We start from the raw sequence: 21,353 nt of genomic DNA, 5'->3' as shown, positions 1-21,353 counted from the left end.
ACCACCTTGATTGTCAGTCTCTCAATAGTAGGAGTTTCCTACTGTTTCAAAGGCCAGTCTATTGAATATGTGTAATAGGGCACACTTACAGATCAATTGTCAGTATCAAGACAACCTCTTACATGAAGAACTTTAGACAGTTGTGTGAAGCAGTAAGCACTATTCTTATTTGACTTCATCTAAATCATTGTAGTTTTCATTTCAGAGTGCACTGAAGTCTCCACAACTGAAAAAAGTACATAGAGCCTCGAGACAAATTATGGAATAAGAATGTGATAAAATAATATGTTTATTAGACTTATTCAGCAGCATCATTTTCCAGTTGGCTTTTTTAATCAGAGTATGTTACAATGTAATTACAAGCATTCTAATTAGAAGTAGTATATATTTTGAGAATTTAGATATAAAACAATCAAATAGCAAAAGTCTCAATGATTATAACTTCAGGAATCTTTTACATGAGGAGCTAGCCAGGAATGCTGAAGAACATGGTCCTGTAATCAGAGTTTTCTCAAATGGTTCCTGTTGTGAAAACTATCTTGGCTAATTAATAGAAGAGCTAAAAAATCAATAGTATATTCTGATGGAGGGTTACAGGAACAACCAGACAACTACAAAGACTGCATTAGTAGAAATTGTTTCCCTTTCTATTAATATCCACCTCAGGAAATAAATAGTCAATAAAATTAAATTTTCACATTAAAAAAAAACCCTGAAGAATTTCTGAAATGAACCAATATCTTTCATATTTTGCTGTTTGGAAATAAGCTGTTACAGAAACCTAGCAACTTCACAGTAAAAATTAGTTCCAGAGACTCCAGCCAAGAACAGAGGTATTCCATTAATGAGCAAGAGAAAAGCTCATTAACTAGTTGTGGCACTAAAATCTAAATATATCCAGTCTTCATAGGAATACTACTAATGGAATTGTGTTAATTGGAACCTAGAGGAAAACTATGTGTCTTACAGATTGAGTGGAAATTATCTCAGGTAATTAAAACATTGTAAGAGCAACATTTTGCACAGGTAACTATTCAGCACAATAATGCTGCATTGACTCTTTCATCTTTTGTTGAACACAAGATAAAGAGATACCCATTTTTATATACAGTACTATATAAAATAGGTGGCAAAGATGCCCAGAGCACCAGTAGAAGTTTTAAAAGGTGCTGTTATAAAAGATACACTCTAAAGACCCTGTAAATCAGTAATGTTTCTACATTTGCCTTGTTTGGTTCTTTTTTTTTAGTTTTAAGCATTTATATAATTAATTTAGCCCTAAATATATGACCGATTCCATACAAATTTCTACTAGCAACATCACTGAAAAAGATAATCTTAAAAAAATTTACAAATGTACAATATATTTATAACATTACTTTCAGACAGCTTCAGTGCAAAGATATACATATAGTACATCACGATAATTGTTCATAAAAATAGAAATTGGCATTTGTCAAAAAACAAGGCATAGTTTCAACATACATCTCCAGCCGCTGGCTAAGAGATGTATATATTTTTATAAAGCATTTGAATGTGAACCTTACTCTTCTGTTTATAAAAAATATTTGTGCAAATGGATGTGTCTAATTTTCCCTAAATGAGTTACCTAGTTATACCACAGAGTCCTCTTTAACAAGATTGGCCGTGTCTTTAAATGTATCCTCTGTTGCTGTGTAAGCCAGTGGTTGGTCTCGTTTCAGAATAATCTTGGGAGGCAGTGAAGGAGAATGGGTAGGGACATTTTCTGTGTCCTGTTGCTGCTCCTTTTCCATCTGAAACAATAATCATAAAATCAAATCTTATATTCTAATATACAATACATCCCACATTAACTTTCAGAAACAGCAAATAAATATTTTTAAAGTCAAACTTCATGGTATAAACTATTTCTGCAAAACACCATCTGTAACAAAATGAAATACTAATTTCACCGCAGATAGTACAGCTGAGTCAATACAATACCAGAAACTTATTCCATACACTGAAACTTCTACTTTAATGCTTAATGTCAGGAGCAGCTGTGCTGCCTGAGCTGAGCCTACTCAACATCTCATTGTGCATGACATTTGGTAACTGGTCACCACCACTTCAGTCCCTAACCTGGACTGGAATTACTGTGCTGTTCCACATAGCAGCAGAATCTACCAATAATCTTTATCCTATGAAAGCAGGAACAAAGTCCAGCAGTACATTAGCTGTAGAACAGAATTATATAATAAAAACAATACCTCTGCATATATTGGGTTTTCAAAATTAGTGTTTTGTTTCTTTTTTCTCTTGAAGAAACTCCACTTTGATTCCTGAAACATAAAAATTATCAGAACTATATACATTTTTCTGAAAACTTCTCAGGAAACTGCCAGTAACAGTGTTGGATTTCACTTGTATTGATTGCTACCTCACTAACTTCAGATGGGTGTTCTTACATCACTATGTTGTAATTCTAAGCATGGAAAACAAATTTCTTTTTTTCCTATATAACCAAGTTATTTCAGCTAAAGAAGTATTCACAAAAGGCTAGGCAACAAAAATTACTATTTTAATGGAATTTCATGGAAGCCTATCATACAGACAGGCACATCAAAGAGGAAAAAACTGTCTTGAAAACAACACAAGCACAATTATTGAAGGACAAGGAACTACTATAAGTTGACTGCAGCTTCCCTAACAATTCCATTTTTCTGATCTGGAGCAGAAAATAAACAAGGCATCCTTAGAGTATTTTTATTTCTTACCGGAGGTACATCTGTACTCTGAGGGGTTTCCTTTGGGCTAGTAGATATCACAGAAGAATACACAGGATTTTCGAAATTTTCATTTTCCTCACTACCAGCTGCTGCTACCTGTAGGAGAAGAAAGAAAATCAACATTCTTCAAAGAAGAAAAGGTGGTCATAAGGGAAAATGAAAGGTGAAAGTCAAGGCAAAATTCATCTTACAAGTGTTGGCCGAATGACCGTAACTGCACCAGCTGTGCTGGATCCACCATCTCTGGTTGTGTACATTGGATTTTCAAATGTGATTGGTTGCTTCCCCGACTCCACTGCAAAGTTTTCATTCTATGGAGAAAAAACCCAAAAACTGCAGTGGAATAAACATCTCCATACTCCTAGGAATTAATGTGTAGTTAAACTCTTCATCTTGAGAAACAACACATGTTTACTTTCACATAGGCAAAACCTAGCATCTGTTAAAATCACAAAATCAATTTACTTTTATTCCCTGATTTAGCAGCCTGGACTACAGATTATTGCATTACCTCATTTCCTAGATGGACAAAAACCCATACACACACTTCAATACTTGACTCAAAGTATTTTATGATGAGGAAAGGCAACTTTCACACATCATAACTTCAACAGGTAGAAGAAGAGATATCAAAGGAAAAATAATATCCAAATAAATATTTTAATTTAGAGACTTCAAAATGACATACAAATTAATAATCAGTAGCTGATAAATAAAAGAATGGGGATCATTCATTTGTCTCAGCAAGGAGATTGCTGTATTTCTTGAGACAAAGCAGTAAATATGTTGCCTTACTTATGTCAGATGAGTTACATCAGGTAGGAGGATAATGAAAACAATACCCCACCCAGACTCACTTGTTCTGCTCTTTGACACAGCCTCATGACAGAACAAGAAAGGAATAGCACAGGAATACAACAGCAGCTAGCTCCTTAAACCTGCCTCATTTTCACAAACCACTGCTTCATGCCACATGGATTCATGCTTTTTGCTACCAGAATATGGCTTTTTTGTAGCACAGTAAAGTCTTGTCAGCTTCCTCAAACTTGATTGACTAAGAATAGCACCACTGAAAAATATCCAACATCTATTCATGTATATATGATGTTAAAATTTTAGGAGGCACATCCCACAGTTCTTCACTGCTGTACACTAAACCCTTTGAATTATTTCTCAGTGAACATAACAATTTTTTATTTATACTCTAAAAAAACAGTAAGAACTAACACCATGTAAGTAGAGTCTGGATCCAGATCTGTTATTGGCAATGTATAAACAGCGTTGCTTGAACTTCAGTATGTTGGAATTGAGCCAGAAAATGCCAAGTATGGTGAAGTTCTTTGTGCTTGAAAAAGATCTGGGGTAATATACAAGCATAAAGCTATTTTTTCAGTGTTTACCAAGATGTTCATGTGGACGTTTTGTTACACAAGCTGCCTAATTTTAACAAAGACTGTGTTTCTTCATCTAGGCAAAGGTCATATATTTATACCAGGAGCTTATCTTCTTTAGCTGTTTAATTTCATATCTATTCACCATGAGTTTAGGAAGTTTCCACCTTATACTTAGCAGCAAGTGCTAAGTATTCAAACATATCCATGATATTTTTCCTACAAGTAAAAATTATTTCTACATTGTAATTCTTGTGGTAAATGGGAATAACACAGGGATCTGGTATTTCTCAGATGTGCATAACAAAATATGGATGAAGTAGAGTTACATTTTATGATGCCCCCATTTATTTGTTGAAATGTCATGAATAAGAAATTGTCAAATCTGTACTGTATTGCACAAAATAGTGAATCCTGTGATTAGGCTTGAGTTTTACCTCTGAATGCTCTAACATACAATCTGATTTTGAAAACTACACATTTTAAACTGTTCTATGGAACACAAAGATCCTAAAATATTCCCTGCTACAACAGTGTCACTTGTCTTCTCCTTCCCTTTCTATTCCATGAATGTGTTGAAAGACGAAAGAGGGTAATTGACATAATTTCTGTTATCTAAATGTTGGAAAAATTCACATTATTTTAAAGAACATCCTATATTTGTCCTTGCCTTCCTGAAAAGCTATTTCAGGAAACTATCAATCTTTGTTCACTACTTTTTACTAGAACACGTTTCTCATTTTGCAATCATTTTATAGATAAAAGGCTCCCTTCTATAAACTACTAATTAAATTAAAAGCACACTATTTAAAAATTATTTGAGAACTAAACCTTACCATTTGCATCGCTCTGTCTATAGCAGAATCTCCCCCAAAGCCAGAGACTCCTATATCCATAGTCACATCTGCTCCAGATCGGAAAGTTACCCCATTGCCATTTTCATTAGATTTTACAAGACTGCTTAAACTATAAAAAATTCCAAACAAACAAAAATAAAAAGAAAGTTAGAAGAGATTATACAGAAAGAGAGTTTCTAATACAGGTTTCTTTCACTTGTTCTAAGCATAATTATCACTTTGAATTTTGGCAAGCTAGCATCAGAAGTTGTGTTTCTTTATTAGTTTAATGAGTTTTTAACCTAAGTTAGCCCACTCAGAATCATCCCAAATACCTTTGTGTGCTCATGTAGACATCAAATTATGTCAATGAAATACATAAGTGCATGCACAAAAATACAAGTGCATGCTAGACATTCACAAATGATATTGAAAATTGTCTGAAAGCACATTGTTGGGCTAAAAAATAATAGAGGAGTGAAAGATAGAAATCAGTAACCTAATACAGGACATTCCCACACAGGAATCTGAGTGTGTAATATCCCCAAATCTAACTACAAATCTGCTCCACAGCTAACCTTTAGTTTCATTTTGTCAGATTTGCCTAACTTGAAGGAAGGCAGAACTGCTGGAGCCATCTTTCCAATTGTATGTCCTCCCTGGGTCTGGCTTGTGCTAAACCTCTTTCCTTCAACTGGTGCATTGTGTACACATTTTAATTTTAAAGAGGTAGATCTTAGCTATGATTCCTGTACATGGACAGGTCTCATATTACAAGCAACAGCTAAGCTATAGCTTGAGTTAACTCTTCTGTAAATGTACAAGTTCAGAGTTTAAAGAAAGATCGAGCAATGGCAGCACTAATACATATTAATGGCAGAAATAAATGCAAATCAAGCCTCACAGACAAAAACCTGATGTCTCATTTTTGCAGAGTCTCGTAACTTATGTGGGAAGCATTGTTGAATAGCAAAGATCAAGATTGATTTAAGAGCTCTAACTGGGAAATTGGTGCAAGGACTATGAAGATGTGCCTTTATGCATTTTAAAACACAATTTCCTTAAAGCTAAAAATATTCAAAGCATCATATTCTGATATATTTAAAACAAATTAATTTTAAATAAATTAAAATATGTTTCCTTCATCTTCCTTTAATTTAAAACATCAAATATTTTTATGACATTTCACAAAGCTGGTTTTCACTCAACAGTATGACTGTCAACAGTATAGGCATTGTCTCAGGTGCTGGAAACAGAAGTTCACACATGCCATATTTTTAAGTAGATGAATTCAGCATTGCAGATGAGTACAGCTTTTCCGTGTTAAAAGATCTCTTCAAATCATCTCAGGTCAAAGTTTTATAAAAAATTAAAACATTTAACTATGGTCTTTTGGATAATTTTGAACTGAATATGCAGCTTCAGATCTGGTAAACAGTCTTCTATACTACTCATTATTTAAAAGCTAATTTAGAATGTCAGAGAATTTTACAGTCGTCCTTTGTTACACAATAATGATCAGCTATGGTATTGCCTGGAAAGAAAAATTCACTGGAATTGCTGCAACACTGCACTTCCCATACTCCACCAGAATGGGCACACAGCAAAGAAAACCTGACTTTTCAGAAATATTCAGAAACAAATACACATTTCCAGTTCACAAACACTCCTGCTCTGAAAGCCTTCGAAACATACCTTGGTAGTTTGGGAAGCGCTGGTAAAAGGGAGCCTGTCCGTCTGTAGTTAAAAAAGCCTCCAACCACTAACACTCCAATAATTATGATGAGTATGACTGTCAGCAACACTGCTACTGCTGCTGTCAAAGACAGAAGAACAAGAAAACATTCAAGCAAGCATAGTTCAGTGTAAAAAAAGAGCTCAGAGAAATAGAAGCCTGACCCTGAACAGGTATTGTGGTGAGGTATTATACATTCTTTAGCTCAAATGTCAAGTGCTATATAATTCAGAAGCTTACTTGTTCCAGGAGGGACTCCTTTCGACAATCCCATTTCACAATAATTCCCAGTGTATCCATAAGAACATCTGTAAATATAAGAAGGACAGCTGACTGAATGGCTTTTATTAAGCTTGGGATTTCAGCTTTATGATTATATTCTGAAACATTTAGCTACAACCCAGAAATTTTAACTCTATGCTCAGTAATTATATATTGCACTGACTGGATGTAAATATAGTACATCTCCTATATTCAGAGAACTAAAAGTGAAAATAAAAAGTGCTGAGTCAGAAGGTCTCATTTCAGTGGAGCATTGGTGGCACCTGCTGGCTGTTCCAAGCTACATTTATTGAGAGCCACTTTTCCAATGTTACAATTTTGGGGTATAGCATTTTATTAGACTCTTCAGAAGTTTGCCTTCTAAGGTTTTTTGTTTTGGGGTTTGTCTAGGGTTTTTCTCCCCAAACTGATGCATTTACATTACTTATTTGTTGATATTTTTATGCATGTGGTTATCTGTAGTTGTTATAAAGATGCTACTGCAGATGTATGACACCTTCTGAAACGTTTCTAACAGATTTCAAAGAGTCTAATTGTTTCATGAGACTAAACCAGCATAGTTTGAGGCAGGACTACCCTAAAAATATACAGACTTACTTGCATTTGGGAAGACTGCTTTCATCCATATAGCATGTTCCACCATTCATGCACCTGCAAGCTGGTGGCATTGTGGGAGGGGCTTCAATAGCTGCAAAATTCAGAAGCCACATATGCATTATCAAGACATCCTCAACAAACTAAGTAATACCAATAATGCTTTTTTTTTTTTTTGTCTCTATAATTCTTTCATATGTAAACTCACAGACTGCTTTTCAGAATTTTTGGTTTTGATAGCCCACGTGCTTGTTGCTCTTGAGTCTTTTTCTGCCAAATCAGCTTAAATTAATTGAAGCAAAACCTCTTCTCAGAACATTACAACTTAGTAGAGTGTAGGCATAGTCAGCTCAAAAGCTGTGCCTGCTCACTTTCTTTTTTTCATGCAATACAGCCGACATCACCCTTCAAACCTCTCCATTCAGAAAGCAGTGCCTTCTCTTTTGTCCAGACTCTTCCATTCTATCAGCAGGAAGTTGCACAGAGAAGGCCAAACTGGAACACAATTACTTATGAAGAGAAGCAACAGATGGAAACACACATGGAGGAAGAGCATTATTCTAATACTGAATGAAGTGGGGGAAAAGAATCATACTAGTCATCAGTATGAGCTCAGGATATACTGTCAGAAAAGTGTACTTAACATAGGAAAAGCCCTGGATCTGAGCCATGTTTATAGGCTATAGATTGAGGATGGAGATATATCATTGTATTGTTATCAGCCAGACGAAGAAAGTGTGTTGGTACAATGTTTCTTACAGGTAAAATGCCCTCCAAGTAAATTGAGTACAAAAAAAGGGAAAGGCAGAGGTTTTACAGCATGTTTCTTAGCAGCTGCAATAGGGCCAAATAAACTAAATGTATGTGCAAAAGCTATATTGGGTCACTGCACAAGCATAGTTTTCTTAATTCCCAAACATTTTATGTAAAGCAGTTTGAGCAAAGAATATCAAATTCAGTGTCCCCAGAGCAACATGCAGCAATTAGCAAATGCCATCAACACTGTTATTGATTCCCAATTTAAACACATATTGCATACAATCATTCACTATTACATATTACTATAACCTCTTTCTGCAGCTCATACCACATGGCAATAGGAAAAATCACTAATAATTATTAAGAAAAGGTAATTTAGAGGTAAGGCAGTGTAAAAGTGATGACATTTTCTCTTTCAGGGCAAAAAGAATATGATTCAGAGAAGATTTACCATAGGAAAGATGCCAGACAAAATGTTACAAATCACAATGCATTGAAGATATGTTCCAAGGACAAGTACAAGGACATCTTGTACTCTACCACCCACACCACTGTAAGCTAAGAATGCAAACTATTGACTAAAGATAAATAGAAATCCTGCAGTGGTATTTTTGTTGTTCTCAGTAAAGGCAGAGAAATTCTATTTGATTTGTGCTCCTGGAAGCACTGTGAGGAGTGTTTTTGCAATGCAATAATGAAGCATGAAATTCTAGTGCCTAAAAGGTGTTCTAGAGTATAATTATCCAGAAGTTATCTCTGTCCACACTCTTGAGTTCTGTAAGCTTTAAGTTTCTATGATACTGATTTTGTTTTGTTAACAATAATAATTTGTCAAAAATTCTTAGTTCTGAAATCAATGCATTCTTAAAATATTTTCAAATTTTAAAACAAAAATCAGAATATGTGACCAGTTTTGTAGCTGGGTCTGCTCTGGTTGGATTGACAGACCTATATCCATTTTACAAATTACATGAAAAGACATAAAGGAAATGTACAAGATGACCACAAATCACTGATGACAGAATAAAAGCCAGATGTTCTGACTTATCAATATCTATTGCATCAGTTAGCTTATCCCTCCATACTTCTAATTCAGTAATGCAATTATATTCCTAAAGAAAAGCTTCTTTCATTTCCAGTTTGACAAATGATCCTACCTGCATCACATTCTGTGCTGCTGCCTTCCAGGAACCGAGTCCCTTGAGGACATGAGCATGTGTATCCTCCTGGTCTCAGCAAGCAGAGGTGGCTGCAGACATCTTTACAAGGATTAGGCACTGAAAAAGTGATAAAGTGATAAATCTTTGAAGAAGCAATGCAGCATATTCCTGAGGTAAGGCAGGGCAATTCCACAGTCAGTTGGGCCAACATTTATAACAAAACCTTCTCTCTGCCTTTTCTTATATCCTTACATTCTTAAGGAAGACACAATGTCTGTTGAGGTCCACCAGGAACAAACTACTACAAGTATTGAATGATCACTTTGCCAGGATGAATATGTATTATGACTATTCTGATGAGGGAGGGGAAAAAGAGAAATGACAGGGCGATATCTTAGAAACTCAAAATGTGATGTTCTACTGTTGATTTCATTTTGGTTGTGCAGAAAGTATTCATCAGCCTGTATTTCATTTTTAGGTTTCAGAAACTAATATTACCATTTAGTAATAGGCACATTATCAAAAGACCAACTTCGATTTCACAGCAAGAAATGGCTCACTGGAATCCTGATTACCCACCTGATTGATTGTATCTGTGCTGGTGATAGATGCGCACTTGGGTAAGCCACGGATTTACGGTCAGCACTTTCACTTTTTCTCCACTTCCAAATTTATCCTTCTTCCATACTTCTCCTCGTTCTTTAGCTATCCAATATAAATGGCCTTCAAAGACATCAAGGCTGTACGGACTGCCTGCTTCTCAAAGGAACAAAATAAGAGCCTGTCAGCAAGCAAATCTCCAAGAGAACAGACAAAACTGCTGCTCTTCAGCTTAAATACATTATTTATAGCTTTCATTTTGAGACACATGCAATCATATATTTATATCCTCACGTGCCTGATCTCTTCATATCTCAGTGCCCACACTGATTAATAGTATACATAAAAAGCAAGAATCCATTTTTCCACATTGTCTCCTATTTGGGTCCCAAACTCCACTCACGGAGTCCAGTTACCATGCATCACTGAACCTGGTCTGCCATTGATCACTGTATAAAGCAGTAAACACTACCAAGACTTAATGTTTGAAAGCTCCCAAATGTAGCCCTACTTGTGCAGCCCACGTGCATGTTAGCACACATCTTGGTTACTATTAATTGCACAGTATTCTTACCTCCATGTAGTACAATGGTTCTGTCTGTCCCATCATGTCTCATGGATTCAATTATATTTTCTTTAGAATCACTCCAATAAATCCTATCATTGTTCAAATAATCAATAGAAAGACCAGTTGGCCAGCCAAGGTCTTCAGAGACCAGAGTTTGTCTTTGTTGTCCATCCATCCAGGCACATTCAATCTTTGGCTGCCTTCCCCAGTCAGTCCAATACATGAGCCTGAAAGGACAGAATGAGACGTGGATACGGTTTAGAATTTGGTCACTGTGATTATCCTTTGGAGTTCCATGGAAAACAAAAAAAAAGCTTTTCAGCAACCTATGTTTTGCAGATGTGACTGGGAAGGTCACAGAAAGTTCACTGAACAATAAATACCAAAAGAACACCCATCAGAACAAAGCTGTAGCACCCATGTCACTTCAGGGAGCTATGCGCTGGACTCCAACTGAGTACACTGTATCTCATGATCTATCATTTAATCCAAGCTGCAGCAAGCCCAGCTGTTGAATGCACAAGTGCATTTGCATTGCTTTTCCCCACAGACGAGGCTATGACTGCTTTGCTTGGAGCTGATGAAGAGACATTCCCTCTATTTCCCTGTTTCAGTATGTAGAAAAGAGATTTTTATTTGAACCATCTGGCCTTGCCACCAAGACAGGCATCCATGTTAAACCTAATCCCAAAACGCTTTCCCATGCTCACAAACTTTGCAATGTTAGTAAGGCGAAGTTTCTGGAAACATTCCTTTAGTCTTTCCTGAAAAATTTAACACTGTGGGTTTTTCTGGTTTTGAATAGTACTGGAAATAATCCTGGTAAATCCTGCAGTACTCACCCACGTTTTGGATTGACAGAGATAGCTGCTGGTTGATCCAGTTGAGAAAAAATAAGCCATTTTCTGTACCGTCCATCTAATTTTGCCACCTCTATGCGATTAGTCCCTGCATCAGTCCAGTAAAGGTGTCTGAATTACATAAAACACAAAACATTCCGAAATGAAATAGTTTACACTTGGCAGAGGAATAAAAAATTAAGAAGAAAAACTCTATCAAACTCAGACAAAATTAATATAAACAACCTGCACTGACTACTGAACTTATATAGAATATACAGACCCTAAATACAGTAAATTTAGCAAATGTCATCTGTTGGCTCACTCCTTTTTTTCCTCTGAAAAAGTTTCTGCAGCTACCTCTGGTCCCTATCAAATAATCTTCATTGAAGGGCTACTGAAAACTTTCATTGTTGTTTTTAAGCAGCAGAAGTGGCTAATAAGCATCTTTAAAGACTCTGTTTTTCAGGAGACTATGAGGTTCATTACTAGTAAAAATTCATTTGCCATGTAATTTATGCAGCAGCTCTGGAGATATTAAGCTTATTAGTTCACAGCTCCTCTCTAGACTTTTGTCTTCTGACAGAGATACTTATGAATAAATTGTTCTCACAACAGACAAAAACGCTTTTAGTCCTAATAAACAGGACACTCAGTCTACTCTTCCTTGGATTTTGTTTATCATCATGCCTTTATAATTTTTTTACACCTTAGATAATAAACAAACTCATTATTATGCACTCACTAATGACATGGAGTCTTCTGCTAGAATAAATTATCTCCTAGCTGGCCTGGGAATGTGAAAAAATACTGTAATTTCTATTTGGCAGATGAGCAGCAATACTAAGTGTCTCAAACCATGTGTAACATTTTACATAATGTGCAGATAATTAAACATGGTATTTAAAAATACATTTCAACATTGTTCTGAAATCAGTGCAGCACTATGTTTGAAGTGCTGAAGTTGCTTACCAAGATGAAGCTGAAGCCTCACCAGGATGCTTGTGATATATATCCTGCATGCTTGCTCTCATTACCATATGAATTTGTGAACAGAATTCAGACACTCTTTTGTCTTCAGAGAAATTTTATTTTCTAGGTGCCTCCAGTTTATGAAGCAAACAGCAAAATAACCTGAGGGCTAGCCCAGACCCTAATATACCTATCTCTAAACTGCTGGAAGAAATTATACCATTTTTCACTCTTTCTCATAATTTTTTACCCAAAATCTTGCAATAGCATTCAGAAGGTTGACTAATCTCTATAACTTCTGTCCATTCAACTTCCAACAGAATCCTTCAAACACCATTTCATAGTGTTCATCCACAAACATGAGGTTCCTCTCAACATTATACCACACGAACCACAGCTATGCCTGTCCAAGTCCTTCTAACAGTTATATTGCAAGATGAAATGGCACCATAAATATCAGAGTCACACTCCCAAGAGTCAGGCCCAACTTTGACCCAGCTGTTCCCCAAGTTAGTAAACAAAAAGGGTGATCTCAAGACATCTATGATTAAGTTTAAAAAATTACCATGTTTTAGTCTAAAAATATCCACAGTCAGTAAAAGGAAGAAAAGCCTCTGAAACAAAATTACAAAAACTTAACCATTTTCTGAGAAAATATATCAATTCATCAAAATTCAGAGCTACTTCTATTTTGGTATTGCTCATATAGCACAGGATTAGTAAGGAACAAGCAAGGATAAAAATAAAATTCCATTGTGGGTTGGGTTACTTTCCTTCCAACAGTGAAGAGTTTGCTCCCTGGAGTGTACCTAAGTCACTGAAGAAGAATCCATCTGACATGAAGGCTCATGTATTCTGTCTTTACTGATGCACAACTCATCTGCCAGTTGCACAGAATATGTGATGCAGTCAGCCACATGCACATCTATTAATGTGCTGTCTGGGCAAGAATAGCTTACTACATTGTTCTGAACTACCTTCACGGTAGACATATTCAGAGACAACCCATAAGGAAAAAAAAAAGTGGATTTTGCACAAATTTTTTATCAAATTCACTAATCGACACATTGAAGATACAGCATTTTTCTACCTTTCCACTGTACTTACCTTCCAACCCAGTCAACAGCTAACCCATCAGGACTAACTATGTATTTGAGATTCAAGTCAACTTCCTTTGTTGGATTGTTCCTACTGCTGTCAAATGTGGGGAGATAAGCACGTTTGATGGCTCCAAACTCAGAACCCTGTCCCAGAATGCTGAAGTACACAATACCTTAAAAAAAGATGAGAAATGTCTAGTCAATTACATATTTGTTGAAAATTCTAATTTTTCTGAGACTCTTGTGTGAAGTTACCAGCCCCATTTATTTATGATTCAGGTAAGTGATGTCCATTCAATTAAATTCCATTGTGTTAGTGTGTAAATTCTAAAGTCATCCATCATATGCAAAACTCATCTTGAGCTAGATTATCAAAAAAATATATATCAAATTTTTCAAGAAGAGAGGATCTTAGCTCTGAAACCTTTACATATGATTTTGAGAGTAATTGAGGCTCTCATAACCCTAAGGAGCAAGTATGGCCCTGGACAGTGGCCCTGTGGAAATAGCAAAAAAAGAGAACCTGAGGAAGAAGCAAAAGTATAAGTTAACAGAGGGATTTATTGGCCATTCCTGCTTAGTATAATGATTAGTTCTTGCAAGATTTGAGCCAGGTTTGGGAACTGCAGAGGCAAAAGGGAAATGAAAGGATTAATTAATAACAATTCTCTATTGCATAATCCTAAAGAGCCACAATTCTACAGCTAAACTCACACTAAAATGGAAGGAGAACCAGATCAAAATCCAGCTCAACTAAATGAAAGCATTAAAAGAAACCATAAGGATGCTAGAGAATGGATAGAGGGGAGAGGCACATTCAGTGGAGACCTGGCCAGTTGATCTAATTTGATTTTGCTTTCCAGTGTAAATTAAACACCCATGCTGCAGAAATGCATCTTCTTAAAACAACCATTGCATGGTTGAGTATGAGCATACTCACTCAGGCCTGTCCCTTCAGGGTCCCAGTCATAATCCAGAGCTTGGATGCGCTCCTGGTTATCAATATAGTCAGAGTACTGTTCTGAGGAGATATTGTACCTTCGAATCCGCACATTATCTGGCAGCAGTAACAATGGAGGATTACCTGGGAAACAATCATGAATTTATTTTCATGTATTACTCATTTTTGAAAAAAAAAAAAGATGAAAGTAACTTCTAATTAAAACTAAATTGGATTTACACAAGTTGTATCTGTACAAGAAACAGAGGGAATGTAGGGCCACTTCTGAAGCTTCAGAGCTATTCAAACTTCATGGCTTTGCAAAAGTCATAAAAGTTGAGATACTTACCACTGATTATTCCTTTTACCATAGATCTTGTGCAGATATAATTCCTTAACAATTCTTAAACATCATATTGCTGGCATATCACCACGTCTCAAAACCAGAATGCCACTATACACTACATGGTTCCACTTTACCCATCAAAATACAGCAAACAATTTTGAAAGTACACATAAATTGCCAGTCCCTTAAGCCATGACATGTCCAAGTTCTACCTTAAAGTTTTTTAATTCTAATGGCTCCATATTCAGGTGAATGTTCTCCTGGCCACAGTTTAATTTTGCATTAGCCTAATAACATCCCATCTGGCCCCCATTTATGAGGGCTGTGATATTGTACTACAAAGCAGGGCGGAGTTATGGGTATACACAGAAATAGAATTTAGGCACGACAAATGTCATTGTCACCAGCTACAATTGTATTATTTTCTATCACTTAGCCTTCAACACTTGGTGTGTCTAAATGCTTCCTGGATAAAGCCTGTGAAGAAGGGTATCAAAAAACTGGATTTCTAACACAGGCACAGAGGCAGCCAGGCAGAAACTGAAATGTAAATGTCCTTTTGCGTTTTCAGCCTAACGCTCAGCAAAAAATATTTGCCGAACTAGGCCTCTGGATGGGTAACCTGCAGACCTCATTTTCTTGTAGCATTTCTCATATTACAAATAATTTTTAGGTTTCAAAACCTCCAAGTAGCACATAGGTTTGGTCACAGGCAGATTTTACTGTTTGACTAGGCACACCATATTTCTATCATTTATCTCTTAAAGCTGTTAAAATGTAACTACTTTTCTACATACATTACTGTTCTTGTTTTTTATATAATGCTGCTCCATGATCACTTTTTTCTATTTTCTTCATCTCTTTTTTTTATTATTATTTTCTGAGTCAACTCTGCCAATTCAAATGGTAGTTGCTGCACTATGATAAAAAGCCGATGACTGTTGTGAAATCGGGCCAAAGTCCTTCTGTTTGTGTGCATCAGTCCATGAACAATGAATGGCATCCTGTCATCACATTGCCTTTGATTTATGCCAGTTTAATGCAACTTTTTTTCTGATGCATTACTTTGTTGAAAAAATCTAAACTTCGGGGATAGGCAACATTAATTTCCTTCTGATGACAAGCACAGGACAATCAAATTTTTGTTTGCAGAAAATTTCAGGAGACATGAAGGCAGGCATCCAAATCAAGGTATTATTTCTAATGTTTACAGTTGGAAGCAGAGATGAACACTTCTAGTACTGATTATGGAAAAGGTGGAGTACACAGATAACATTATCTTACAGAGTAAGGTTTGGTTTTCGTTATCGTCTACTTATAAAAGAGAGGATTGCATTCATTAAGTTGCTGTACTGCACTTGCTCTTTACAGGTGGCAATCAATCTCACTATCAGTTAACATACCTTCAGCTGCACACTGTTTCCCTTGTTGGTCACCCACAGACCTAAAGCCTTCTGCACAGAAACATTCATAGCTTCCTTTGGAATTCTTGCAGTCCTGGGTGCATGTTCCATAGATCTCACACTCATTGATATCTAGACACAAGAAGAGAAAAGATTCCTAAAACTTGATTTCTTTCTTGTTTAGTCTTTAGGAGTCTCAGGGGTTACCTCATGACTCTCTACAACTCCCTGAAGGAATGTAGTGAGGTGGGAGCCGGTCTCCTCTATGCTGCCTGCAGTGAGAGGAGCTGAGGAAATGGCCTTATATTGAGACAGGGGAAATGCAGATTAGATATTAGAAAAAAAACTTTGACTGTCAGGGTGGTCAGGTATCAGAGTAGGTTGCCCAGGGAGGTGGAGGAGTCATCATCCCTGGAGGTGTTTCAGATGCATCTACATCTGGTGCTGGGTGAGGCTTTAGTGATTTAGGGATTACAGTGGTGGTGCTGGGTTGACAGCTGGACTGGATATTCCTAAAGGCCTCTTTCAATCTTGATGATTCTATGCAGGTCATCTTTACTCCATGAAGTAGTAGTTTTGTGCCTTACCCACATACCCTAAAAGATAGGTGACCTAATAAGTGATCCTTAAAATCAGCATCTGCTATCAAACAGAACTTCTCCTCACTCATCTGCTGTTTACCATGTCTTAAGTACATATTGCCAATAACTACATTACTGCAACCCTTCTTAATAGATTTATCTTCAGAGATGCATTTTTGATCATGTATTTTTGCGTTAAATCAATAAGACAAGATAAAAGATGAGTCATGACTAAAATGAGATGCAAGAGTAAAGCCTTCTTTAAATGCTGAAGCCAAGACACATAGTCCTCAGAAACAGTATGGGACGGGACGGGATGGGATGGGAAGGGAAGGGAAGCCTTGGATCATGTTTATTAAAACTACACAAATTGTTCATGAGAGCTAGGAGAAACAAGCAGAAGAGTTCTCATCAAAACATACTGAAACACCAACTAGGAAGGTACTATATCACAAAACCACAAACCATGGCCTTCGAGAAGACTCCTCACGACATTTTATCTACATAAAACCCAGGGTAAAAATAAGGCACAACACACCTTACAGTGTGTCTGTTGGAGAACAAAACAGAAGGAGAGTATAACCTGCAGTAAGTTGACAGGTCCCTGAACGCTTATCAATGAGAAGACATTTATAAGATTAAAAATACCTTCACAGGAGTTGCGGTTAGTTTCACTGGCCTTGTACCCTGGCCTACAGGAACAGATAAAGCCTTCAGTCAGGTTGGTACAGTTATGTTCACAGATATTTTCTGCACAAGTTCTCTCTGTTCCAGGATCTAAAAGATAGAAAGAAAGATCATAGAAAGATAGAAAGATAGAAAGCAAGCAAATTATACAGTTATAACCAAAAAATGAAGCGATAAAGGGGAGGCATAATAATTTTGGTCATTTGATCACTTGATTTGATTACTACAATCACTTCAATTGGTTACTACAATTGAAAATAGTTTTCAGATAGATGAAGGTAGTTTCCTTTCCTTTTTTCCTAACTAAAATTAGAAGACAAAGGTAATCATTGTTAAAGAGAGTTGTCAACTAAAAAAGTAGTGAAGAGAGTAAGGGAAAGAGCCATAATCATTAAAGCACACCTTCCTTTAACAGAAATTACTTTCTTCATTACCACCAATCTGCAGCAACTGCAGAATTTAAGAGATTTGATTATAACTCCTATCTTTGCCAACATGGATCTTTCTCATCAGCTGAACAAGAAATATTCTCAATTGATATCATGTCCTACATTATTAACATGTGGAAACTAGAGAGAAGATGACATGTGGTTCATGCCAAACATAATCTAAAGCCTATTGCACAGAATGAACTGCACTTTAATACATTCCCACAATGGAAAAGCCAAGTCAGGGATAATAGTCAGCCCGTAACAGATAATTAAAATTAAACACTTTTGAAAGCTCACACAGAATTGTACTGCCTCATATATACTCTAGATATGCATAATGTACTTGAGTACAAATGGAAATCTGTTATATAAGCAAAAAAGATAAATAGTTTAGATAAAGAGTGCTTACTAGAAGATCATGAGGAAAAGATACAGATGTGTGGTAAAGACTTTACATTAAGCTAATTATCTTCTTTTTACATACACATTCCAGTGCAGATTGAATTAAGTTTAAACAGCTCAATTTCATATACATGTATAAGCGTAAGTTTATAAGTTCATTGTACACATACATACACAAATATTCTACTTTTATCAGAGAGGATATTTGATGTTGGGAAGGTTTCAAATGTTACCATCTGATCTGCATTCACATTTATCCCCAAAGAGCAGAAAGTAGACATCAGGAAGTGTCTGTTTCACACTGTTTCATAGCCATTTTATACTTCTATATTTTCATCGAGTCATTGCATTAGGCCATATTACCTAAATCAGCTGCTTCAAAATGGACTACACTACAGGCTTCCAAATTATTTGTGTTTAGCAAGTCTGCTGGATTGTAAATCACCAGTGAGCATTTGGCACACTCTCACTTGATGCCATCACAGCCTGACAAATTGAAATTATAAGTGTATGTTCATATTACCACACCGCAGGTGTTTATATATTGACATAAAAAGTTATGGTTTTGTTTGGGGTTTTTTTGAGATTCCATGGAATACCTCTCATCTCAAAGTTATGTCAGAGCTTTTACATTTAAATGGATGCTAGTAAATATATGATAAATGCTGTACAGAGGATCTGGGAGAGCTGACCAGGCAAAGGACTTGTGGTTCTTAAAGAATTCTGTGGTCATGTCCATAAGAAGGAAAATAGAAGCATTTCAATATACTTTTATTTTTAACAGGGCTAGAGCAGCATATATCAGTTCAGAATCTGCCCATGAATAAATCCATATGTTGGTATATTACAATTATGATTGAAATAGATGGATCTTCTTCCCTCTTTAATGCAACCCATTTCAAACCAAGATCAAGCCTTTTTCTTGTGATGCATAAATACTCCAAGCCTAAAAGAACTGCATTCAGAGCACTGAATTTCATGGAATGATAGAATCATTCAAGGTGGAAAAGATCTTTAAAATCATCAGGTTATACTATAAACCAAGCACTGCCAAGGCCCACTAAGCCAAGTCTCTATTGTCACTAAGTAGCACATCGCCATGTTTTTGGAACACATGTACAAAAGGATTAAAACAGAAGAGAATTAAACCAAAATAAACTAAAATAATGAAAGAATGAAAACAGTAAATATTATCGTGGCTAACTGAATAATCCTAGAACAGGCTTATTAAAAAATATAAAGAAATTCACACAGGCTAATTAAAAAACAATACTTAGCATGCTATTCAAGAAAAAACATTCCTTGCTTTCAGTTTCAGAAAATTCTATTTCAACAGCATTGTAATTTTTAATTTTATGGACATTATTACTTACTGCAGCCCATTTCATCAAAATGGTCTCCACAGTCATCGTAATTGTCACAGACATAATGTAAGGGAATGCAATTTCCATTACTGCATTTGAATTCCTCAATTTTACAAGGTCTTGGTGTTGGCTCTCTACCTACAATCAAGAAAAGAAATATTCCTCTGTCACCGTTTAAACTATGAAGTACCAAGAGATACCATTGCTAATGGGGAAGCTGATGCCATCTGGTAAAACAGTGACAAGACTACTTTGGAAGTCTGTATAAATAACCAGGGTGTAACATCCTGATTTCTAGTCACATCTCCATGAACTGAAAAAAGTCTTTCTATTTGATAAAAAAGATAGAAGGAAAATTCTTCGTGTTAATAGTAGACTAAACTTTCTTTTTAACAGTGCAAACTTATTAATATCCTTTAATGATATACTTCATACACGTACTGCAGACTTCAAGAAATTACAGATGTATTATAAACTATTAACTGTACAATAAAGCCAGCAAATAATATTAAGCAACCAAAAACATAATTAAACTTGAAAATGTACTGCACAGTCAGCGAGAACTATGTAAGATATCTGAGGGCAAAACCTATTGAATGTTAAGAGAGCTTCTGTAGAGTCTGTGCCTAAATATAAAGACTGTTAATATCTACTTAACAGTGCCACAACTTCAGGAAGTATTCATTTCCTTATTTTAAGTCCCAGCTGGCCATCCAATCCCAATTTTACTATATAGTCAAACTCTTTCCTGCTTTTAAGGGGAGCTCCTAATAAGATGAAAAAATGTTGCTGGTGCTTATAAGAAAATACAGTATTGTTTTGAACATCTTGGTCTTTACTTTTCAGACAAATGTTTGCCGATTTTTGCTACTTGTACAGAGAGCTATAAATACATAGTACCAATAGCCACAGTTCATATTTTCAAAGTGAGGTCTTGTTTTCATTATTTATGGTTAACTTTGACATTCCTTTGGTATTTTTAAATATTAAGCACATCCAAATTACTGAATTTGATGCTCAGATTTGTGTGAACATACAGTGTTCCTCTTTCTCGTCACTTCCATCTCCGCAGTCGTCCTCCTGGTTGCACAGCTCATGACTGTATATACAGCGATTGTTTTCACACCGGAAACGGAATGGAGATTCACAAGCAATATCCACTGAAAGCACAGAGGTCAATCACTCACACTTTGATACTTCAGGCCATTGGGTCACAAATTATTCACATCACTTTTCTCTTGGAACATTTTTATGTTTTGTATACTTCAAAAGGTGAGGAGGCATTCAGACAAAAAGTATTTTCTATACATTTTGGTAGTAGTATGTTAAGACCTTACATATTTTTTTATCAGAAGACAATACCTTATCTGTGGCCAAAGACAAATTCTCTAACTACATGTAACACTGAGGTTTCTAGGTTTGTTTATGAAGTAAATTGACTGGATATCCAACATGTTATTTAAGTGCATAACTGACAAAACCATTTTAAGTAGCATCTCCAACACCTAATTATTAGACCTCAAGTCAGGATTTCTCAGCTGTATTTTCATAGTTGTCCTGACAACACTAATAGCTTTGAAAGTTCAGCACCTGGGACAATATACACAATCTGA

General features: G+C 36.0%; 1 protein-coding gene across 1 annotated transcript in view; it reads right to left on the bottom strand.

Annotated features, from left to right (window-relative positions):
- Window positions 1-276: 276 nt before the first annotated feature.
- LRP2 (LDL receptor related protein 2) overlaps window positions 277-21,353 on the bottom strand; it is a 109,591-nt gene continuing 88,514 nt past the window's right edge. The window contains 18 exon segments of the mRNA XM_079310628.1: window positions 277-1,775; window positions 2,232-2,303; window positions 2,739-2,846; window positions 2,942-3,061; window positions 4,978-5,107; window positions 6,673-6,793; window positions 6,953-7,020; window positions 7,592-7,682; window positions 9,505-9,624; window positions 10,087-10,263; window positions 10,682-10,902; window positions 11,518-11,646; window positions 13,594-13,759; window positions 14,527-14,670; window positions 16,276-16,407; window positions 17,505-17,633; window positions 19,750-19,878; window positions 20,778-20,900. Of these exon segments, the coding sequence (XP_079166754.1) occupies window positions 1,614-1,775; window positions 2,232-2,303; window positions 2,739-2,846; window positions 2,942-3,061; window positions 4,978-5,107; window positions 6,673-6,793; window positions 6,953-7,020; window positions 7,592-7,682; window positions 9,505-9,624; window positions 10,087-10,263; window positions 10,682-10,902; window positions 11,518-11,646; window positions 13,594-13,759; window positions 14,527-14,670; window positions 16,276-16,407; window positions 17,505-17,633; window positions 19,750-19,878; window positions 20,778-20,900 (2,342 nt within the window). The 3' untranslated portion in view covers window positions 277-1,613.

Source organism: Erithacus rubecula (assembly GCF_903797595.1).
Source record: "Erithacus rubecula genome assembly, chromosome: 8".
Lineage (NCBI taxonomy): Eukaryota > Metazoa > Chordata > Aves > Passeriformes > Muscicapidae > Erithacus > Erithacus rubecula.
This window is presented reverse-complemented; position numbering and strand designations above follow the sequence as displayed.